This window comes from Malurus melanocephalus, unplaced genomic scaffold, assembly GCF_030028575.1.
Source record: "Malurus melanocephalus ecotype Western Australia unplaced genomic scaffold, MMel_1.1 scaffold_469, whole genome shotgun sequence".
Taxonomy (NCBI): domain Eukaryota; kingdom Metazoa; phylum Chordata; class Aves; order Passeriformes; family Maluridae; genus Malurus; species Malurus melanocephalus.
This window is the reverse complement of record NW_026623701.1, coordinates 310,779-319,244: the sequence shown is the minus strand read 5'-3', so window position 1 is coordinate 319,244 and position 8,466 is coordinate 310,779. Positions and strand designations below refer to the sequence as shown.

Below are 8,466 nucleotides of genomic sequence, written 5' to 3'. Positions count from 1 at the left end.
TGGTTTGAGCATAAATAAAATCCAGTGGTTGTTCCTATGGTAAAAGAGATTAATTGATAAGCTTTATCAAATGTATTTAGGGAAGAATTTGAAAGATTAGATTAGAAGGGAAAAGAAAGGGGGGAAAAAGATTAATAACATTGTTTCCTGAGCTGGAATAACTCATAGTCCAGTTGTCAGGAGCTGGGAGTGCTCAACATATGGAAAGTATTCGGATTTATTCTGATCAGAGTGTGTGCTGCACTGACCCAGGCTTCTCCTGACAAAATCTGGGGGAAAAAAAAAATAATTCCAATGCCATGGCATTGCTGTGTGTGGATYTCAGAATGCCCTGCCCAAAGCAGAGTGTCACAACCAGGAGCTGGTGGCACCTGAGCTCCTGAATCCCCGGGCTGAGCTGGAATTTGTCCGTTAAAAAAGCAGAACAAAGTTCTTGYTTTCACACCGGGCTTGGAAATTCCAGTCTAACGAGAATCATSAGCTCAGAGCTTCCTGCTTTAATCGGCAGCCACCTTGGAAATGGGTGCAGCAGTGAGCAAATAATGACACCTCTGCCAAACAGTGCTAAATGAGTCAAAATGGGATTGTCTCAGAGGAGCCTCCCCTCCCGTCTCCTCCCTCCACCCATTTGTACAAAGAAAGGCAAATTGTGTCATTTTTTGTTTCCTAGATCAGGCTAGAGATGATTTCATCATGCTCAGACAGCTGGCAGACCCCGTTACTCCTATGACATGTGAATCTTTACCTGATGGGGAGGGTTTTAGGGTTTCTGGATAAATTTGGAATGAGTAGCTCATGTAGTATCGTTTGATGGATCAATGATGGATTTGCTGCTCCCTGTAAATGGCCAAACCCTTTTATTCTGCTCTGGAGCATCTTCCAAACTCAGCATCAGTGGAAGCAGAAGCAAAGCCACTGCAGGCAGTTGACCTGCACAAGGTTACAACCAGTTTAAAATGGGATTTTTCAGTCCACTGTGATTTTTGGCTACTCTTTTTCATACTTAGATACTCCAAGGTGAAAAATTAAAAGATCAGTGAGATGKAGCCTAATCAGGATAAAAAGCCCACAATTTTTGCTTCCCTTAAGGTGATGAGGAAGTGGAGACCTTTCACTCTCCATGTCTGAACTCAGAATCGCCCTGAAGTGGTGACTCAGGTTCAGGAAGGGACAATTCCCACATGATTCTGCCCAGTTCTTATCCCAGGGAAAGCACAGGAATCACCTTCAGCTCTGCTGTGTTTGTAATGATTTGGGATCAGCCTACAACCAGCACTGGTAACTGACCTCAAACAGTGACCCCAAACCTTTTTGATGAAGTTTTGGCAGCTTCAAGGCCGGCAAAATTAGGTCAAGCACCTTAAACCAGAGCCAAGTTTTTATCAGTTAGTGGAAAACGTAGCTGGTATAACCAGAGCTGTACATTTCCTTCATCTAAGCTGGATTAGTGTCCTGGATCACTTCCAAACCCTGAATTGTATTTGCAGTGTAAAAAAAGCTTTATCACTCGAACATTGTGGAATACCTGTCATGCATAAAAGTATTTAATGTTCTTTTAACCTAGAGCAGAGCAGGGCTGGCTATAATACACCATTAATCATGCTTGGAGGACTCCTAGCAGGGCTGCAGTGAAGCGTTTAGGGCAGGGAAATTCTAGAGAAAGTGATGCCAAAAGTACAACACTGCAGGCACACAGCAGCCCAGGGCCTGAAAACCATTGTTGCCGTGCCAGTTGAGAAAATGATATTAAAATAACCCCCACGTTTAGGCAGAGTCACAAACAGGAGCTCTGCATGGTTCCCACGATACAGATGGTGCTTATGTATGTTAAATAAAGGGTTAATTAACAGAAGGAGGGAGGTGGAATGAGTGGAAATACCTGGTASAAAGCTCTAAGGCACAATTGCACACTTGAGAGTTCTGAAATATTTGGAAATATTTATTGAGGTGTCTCTGTTGCTCCGCAGGGTTCCAAAAGGACGTCGGACGCAGAAGTGCAGACAGACCCCGTGTCCATCGTCCCCGCTGGGAAATCCAAGTAGTGCCCAGCCCGGGCTGCTGAAGGGGCTCAGCAGCTCTCTGGGAACTCCTGGCACTGGGAATGGCTCCTTTTCCTTCTCCTGGCTGTCACCACCACGAGGCTGAAGCACACCCTGGGGTTCCAGTGGTGGATCATTGGGGGGTGTTCCTTGCGTGTTAGAAAGCGGCTCTGAAGGTGCCCAAGCCAAGTTTAGGGGAAAGGGGATGGGGATGGTTTGGGGGTTGTTCCTTGCTTGTTAAAAAGTGACTCTGAAGGTCTCCAAACCATGTTTAGGGAAAAGGGGATGGGGATGGTTTGGGGGTTGTTCCTTGTGTGTTAAAAAGCAGCTCTGAAGATCTCCAGGCCAACTTTAGGGGAAAGGGGATGGGGATGGTTTGAGGGTTGTTCCTTGCGTGTTAGAAAGCAGCTCTGAAGGTGCCCAAGCCATATTTATGGAAAAGGAGATGGGGATGGTTTGAGGTTTGCAGAGGGGAGAGGAAGTCAGGGGCGAGAGTGGCAGAGAATTCAATAAATGGCAGAGAAACAAAGCACGTGAGGAGGGAATGCAGAGCGGGCAGCGAGGCACGGGCAGCGAGTCCTCCACTTCAGAGAGCTTGAGAGCAGCCAGGAAAAACCCCAATCCCCTTTGATAAACGTTCCATGGAAAAACAGCCTGAAATTGGAGCAGAACCCTTCAGTCGGACAGAATCAGTGGTGATAAAGCCCCGCTTCATCTCGGTTATTAATGTAAATTAAAACGCTAAAATGCAAAGGCTTGCCGTGATTGAGACAGCTCCCTCTGGGCCGGGCGAGGTGGGATAACAAATTAAAAGCTATTTAAGGTTCTAATAGGAACACAAGAGGGCACCCACGTGCCCTAACCGGCCCGGAATTAATGTTTCTTAGATCATAGGAAACGTAGTTGTTCATCCTGATATTTGTTTATATCCATACTTGTAATTAATCCTAATAAAAAACCAAAATCAAAGCTGTCCAGGCAGCTCCCTGCATCACAAACCTCCTGTAATAACTGTAGTTAATGATTTTTACAGAAAATTAAGATTTCTGTTTATTCAATCCTTGCCTGTACAGGGAACYGTGGGCCTGACATTTTAATCCGTGCTGATCTTAATGATACAATAGTGTATATTTTGACATCCTTATCTTTAAATAAACTAATACATACCCTTTGAAAAAAAAAGAATCAGTTGCTGTTTCAATTTTCAAACAAAGTTTGTTATTTATTATTTACATCCCTGTGGTCTGATGGCTGATGGGATGAGACTGAGGCATAAATAAGAACATACAAACCCTGCTGGGGAGGGAATAGTTGTTATTCTCTCTTTATTTGAGTGAAGATCATAACTGTGTGCTCTGAATTCTGTATTCTGTGTTCTCTGAATTCTGTGTTCTGTGTGCTCTGAATTCTGTATTCTGTGTTCTCTGAATTCTGTGTTCTGTGTGCTCTGAATTCTGTGTTCTGTGTGCTCTGAATTCTGTATTCTGTGTTCTGTGTATTCTGTGTTCTCTGAATTCTGTATTCTGTGTTCTCTGTATTCTGTGTGCCCTGAATTCTCTACAGTCACACGCTCTGAATATCAGTGAAGAATCTGGATTTGCTGCAGACTCCACCTCTTCTGGATAACTCACCCTGGGCTTTACTGGCAGCTTCAGCAGCTCAGCAGTTCTGAGAAGACAAAAACAGGAAATTGTGCAGCAGCCTTGACGGAGGCTGAAGATGTGTAYGAATTCCTTAAAGAAGTGTCATTTTCTGAAAACAAATTCTTAAAGGCCTCCAAGAAGAACAAACCTCTTATCACCACTCTCAGCTTTTATTTCACCATTTCCTATTAAATTTGTCACCTGCTCAGGGCAGAGGAGAGCTCAGGAAGCACCAGAAGTTTGACTTTAGACCAGAAAGGGCTAAAGTCCAAATTCCTCCTTTATCTCATCCTGGTGTGAGCAGGTGATGCAGAACCCAGCACTGCCTCTTCATCCACCTTCACCCAGCAGCAGCAAAGGTCCTTTATCTCCTTTATCTCTATCTCTTTTATCTCCTTTATCTCTCTATCTCCTTATCTCCTTTATCACCCACCCCCTGAACACAATGACATTTCAACCACCATCAGATTGTGCAGACTCATCTTTGTTCACCCATCTCAGGATGTTTGTCATTACTCCATTGGAGTTGTTTGGAAAACAGGAGGGAAGTGGGGATTAAGTTGCAGAGTTTTCACGTTTTTTTGCTGTCAGCAGTTTCGAGTCAGTTGGAGAAATGGATTCTGAGCTGGTGTGGGCTGAAATTTTATTACTTGGGTAAATGAAGCTGAAGTRGCCCAGACTGTTGGGACTCTGTCACCACAGGAAGCTTTCTCTGCAGCTTTTGAGCCCTGGCAGTGGCTGCCTTGATGAAGGGAAAGAATTGCTTGTGAAAACTTTGCTTGTAAAATGGAGCGGAAGAAATCTTGTTTCTATTTCTTTTTATTCTTTTTAAAAAATTTTTAACCACTGCTTCAGGATATTGGAAATGCACGTAATTATCAAACATTCAGGCATCTATCATCAAATTCAGCTATCAGGGCTATATAACTTTATTGTTACGTATTTATTGCCCCAGAATACTGTATCAATATTCACAACCCAACTTCCACACACATTTTATTCCAGGGGACTAAATCCATGTGAAGGCTTTTATTGACATTGTGACTACACTTGAAAACAATTTTTTTGTCTGTTTTCTCCCACTTTGTTGCCTCCACGCAGCAAATCTGCCCGGTGAGAAGGAGTTTTGGTCTCTGTCAGTGTTCTGGGGTGGGTGTGCAGGTGCCAGGGGGCCCAGCAAGGGTTAATGAGTTCCATTTGGGGTTGGTGGGGATCCCTTAATCCTTTGGGAGGGCTGGGAAGGGCAGCAGGAGCTGCTGGGGCTCACAGGACCAGGTAAGAGCTGTGCCCATGGCTTTGGGGTGGATTTGTGTGTTTGGTGCCTTTTCAGTGTTTTTATGGMTTCCCAAGGGGAGAGCAGCCCTTGGTGAGCTGTCCTGACCCAGCTCTGTGTGGGGTTTTTGTGGGGTGGCTCCATCCCTCTCTCCCCCCCTTTTAGGAAGGGCTCCCATCCAGCCCAGCYTTCTGCTSTCCCACCTTTSTGCTSRAAGCCAAAATATGGCCTTGGCCACSTCCCTCACCCCTGAGAGCACAAACAGCTCCAGTGGCTGTTTAAACGTGAATGGCAACGCTAAAATGTGAATTTTCTGGAGCCTGGAAGTGCAGGGGAACATTTATCACAGAAATAACAAGTTTTTCAAGTTGCCTGGCCCTATAAAATGTGCTGTGACACTAAAGCTTCATTGAGAGACCCAACCCAACTCTCTCATTGAGAGTTTTGATGTGAGAAGAGGATGGATTTTGGCACATCAGCATCACAAAACATTTCTTGGTGAAAGAAATGGTGAAATACTYTYTYKKGGKRWWWTTKKKGWGGGGGKTKKTTYYKKTTYMWWAAWTCCTCCACAAACAAAATTCTCTSCATCACTCRAGTYTGATTACTTGATTACTGCAAAGAGRTTTAGAGATGGTGCAAAMAGAACCTGAATTTGGGGTTTTTCAGAGCACATGGGAGCCATGGCAAGGGGAGGGTTAAGGGAAATCTCCTTTTTCCCCATCAGAGCTGACCTGCAGTGATGTAACGTAATCTGGACACCGAGGCTTTTACCAAACGTCACTTTGAGACAAAGCATGTGCTTTTTGGGGAAAGTTGTTTGTTTTAACTGAACCCAAAACTGAAGCATTCGTCATCTTGCCTCCTGTAAAGCATATTGTTCTGGCCTGGAAGAAACTGAAACTAAACCATATGCTGAAAGGGGGAGAATTTAGAAAAATTTGTTCGCTTTCCATCCAGTCTGTGCCTCGTTTTTTGAGCTTCAAGAGGGGGGAAAAAATAAAAAATAATTGCTGTAGACAGGGTAAAGATGGCAGCTGCTATTCCTGGTCCTTTACTCAAGAGTAGGTGCTTTCAAGAGCTTGGAAACAAACATTGCACTAAAATTACTGCGGSTTGCTGGCAGAATGGCTGGGGAATGTCTGTATTCCGGGCTGGAAATAGCATTTAGGGGTTTGCAGAACGTGTTCCTCGGGCTTTTTTGTTCACAGATGTAGCTTTGTTCTCGTGTGCACACGGCTGCCAAGAATTTCCTAAGCAACTGCTGATTATGCATACTTGAGATTGGGGGTTCTGCTGCCACTTTTCCAGGAGCTGAGTTTTTTATAAATGCTGATTCTTCGGCAGGGAGATGCTGTAGGGGTCTGAGCTCGTGACCTCTGAGCTCGTGTTCAACTTCTCCTTGATCTGGAATTTGCTCCTAATTGATTCTTCCTAGGATTGTGCTGTTGGTTCCTAGAAAAGTTGGAAATCATGGTGTTAATTCAGAAGTTTGGGGGCAAATTTTGTGGAATATTGTCCATGTTTTAAGTTTATTATTGGACTCCACATCCTGATCACATTTATCTGACAACTTTTTCATATCTGATTTAATACATTTMATTTATCTCTGCCCTGCCAACAAGAGAACACGAAGTACTCCTGAAAGATCTCAATTTGCAATCTGAGAAAATTAAAACTAATGTRGCAGTCTAGCTGTTATCACCAACAGCCATCTCAGACATTTAGAGTGAGGTTTTTATTCCAGTTGTGAGYCTGAATTTAGATTTTGCTGTTAACWGTCTATAGAAAAGRAAATTTAAATGATTTGGCAGTTTTTGTGTGATGTTGATCTTCCAATTAGACACTTCCAGCAGGATAATGCTTTATTCCTCCTACACTTATTTATCCGTCTTAGATTTTGGGATTTTTTACATTCAAGGCTGAGATACAGAGAGGATACAATAAGAGATTGATTCAAACTGCATCCTGGGCTCACACAAGGTCTTCTCACTCTTCCAGGCAGTTTTCATCGTGTGGCAGGATAGCTTAGATATCCAAAAAGTGACTTTTACAGTCATTAAACGGGTGTAAATCAGGATTCCCTGAACTGAATTCAGCAGAATCACAGAGCACTGAGCAGAAGCAACGCTGCAATTTGCTCCCAGGATGATAAAAATATTGCAGCTGCTTCCTGAGCTCCGGGGATTTGACAGCTCTGAACAGGATCCTGGGCAGAGCAGGGAGAGGACACAGTGCTGGATCTGCAGTTCAGATCCTCCGTGAGCACCCCCAAACTTCTCTCTTCCTCCTCTGTTTGCTCTTTTTGGAGATTTTGATATTTGGATATTTTTCAGGATTTCCAGTTCTTGCTGGGTGTTGTGTCCAGTAATCTTTGCTCAGATTTCCTGTTCATCCTCTCCTCCTTCACAGAGAATAAATCAACACCTCTGGTTTAATTCCTGGCCCCTGAGAGCTCCTGGCTCTGCTTGGGGGTTTGGTTTGGTGCCTTTGTTGGGCTCCCAGTGGTTAAAAGCAGAGCAGGGAAAGCTCACAGTGCTGGATTTACAGTTCAGATCATCAGAAAGAAACCAGGGAAGGGATGCAGTGCTGGATTTTCAGCTCAGATCATCAGAGAGAAGCCAGGGAAAGTTCACAGCGCTGGATTTGCAGTTGTGCCATCAGTGAGCAGCCCCAGTTCCGAGCAGGGAAAGGATGCAGTGCTGGATTTACAGTTCAGATCACCAGTGAGCAGCCAGGAAAAGTTCACAGTGCTGGATTTTCAGTTCAGATCATCAGAAAGAAGCCAGGGAAAGGATGCTGTGCTGGATGTGCATCTGTGATATCAGTGAGCAGCCCCAGCCCTGTGCAGAGCAGGGGAAGTTCACAGCCCTGGATGAGCAGCTCAGATCATCAATGAAAAGCCAGGGAAAGTTCACAGTACTGAATTTGGAGCTCAGATCATCAAAAAGAAGCCAGGGAAAGTTCACAGCGCTGGATGAGCAGCTCAGATGATGGTGAGCAGCCCCAGCCCGTGCAGAACACTCTGCTCTCACCCTGCTGGCCCCATCCCAGCGATGTTTTCACCTCCCCACGTGAATCCAGCCCGCAGCAGCTGAATCCCATCCCCAGCGCCTTTGTCTCGGGAGGCTTTGGGGCTCCATCCTCGGCACAAACTGAAAAACATCCCTGCTCTTACCACAGGATTGGGAAATTATTCCCCCAGAATTGTGGATATTTTTAACCACCAGTTTATCAAAGTTTGCTGCTTTATTTTTATTTATTTTTTTTTTCCATGGCCCTGCTGTTGCACTGCAATGTCAGTGTGGTTTGATTTTTACGAAGGCAGTTGGGAGGATCCTGTGGATTCCTGAGCTCAGTAAAATCTCTGTTCCCTACAGAACTTCTTCATCCTGCGAATTCACTGTTAGCACAGTGTAATCATAGATAGACGCTGCTTTTCTAACAAGAAAATGCAAGAATGGGTTGTTCTGYGCAGACAGGGCTGCCTGAAGCAGATTTTCCATGGAGA

General features: G+C 44.6%; 2 protein-coding genes across 2 annotated transcripts in view; one reads left to right on the top strand and one right to left on the bottom strand.

The window, feature by feature from the left end:
* BCAS1 (brain enriched myelin associated protein 1) overlaps window positions 1–2,498 on the top strand; it is a 27,057-nt gene extending 24,559 nt beyond the window's left edge. Inside the window, exon 12 of the mRNA XM_057380733.1 lies at window positions 1,966–2,498. Coding sequence (XP_057236716.1) covers window positions 1,966–2,042 — 77 coding nt within the window. The 3' untranslated portion in view covers window positions 2,043–2,498. The remainder of the gene's footprint in view (window positions 1–1,965) is intronic.
* The window catches only part of PFDN4 (prefoldin subunit 4), a 139,010-nt gene that overhangs the window by 68,494 nt on the left and 62,050 nt on the right, over window positions 1–8,466 (bottom strand). The gene's annotated exons all lie outside the window — the stretch shown is intronic.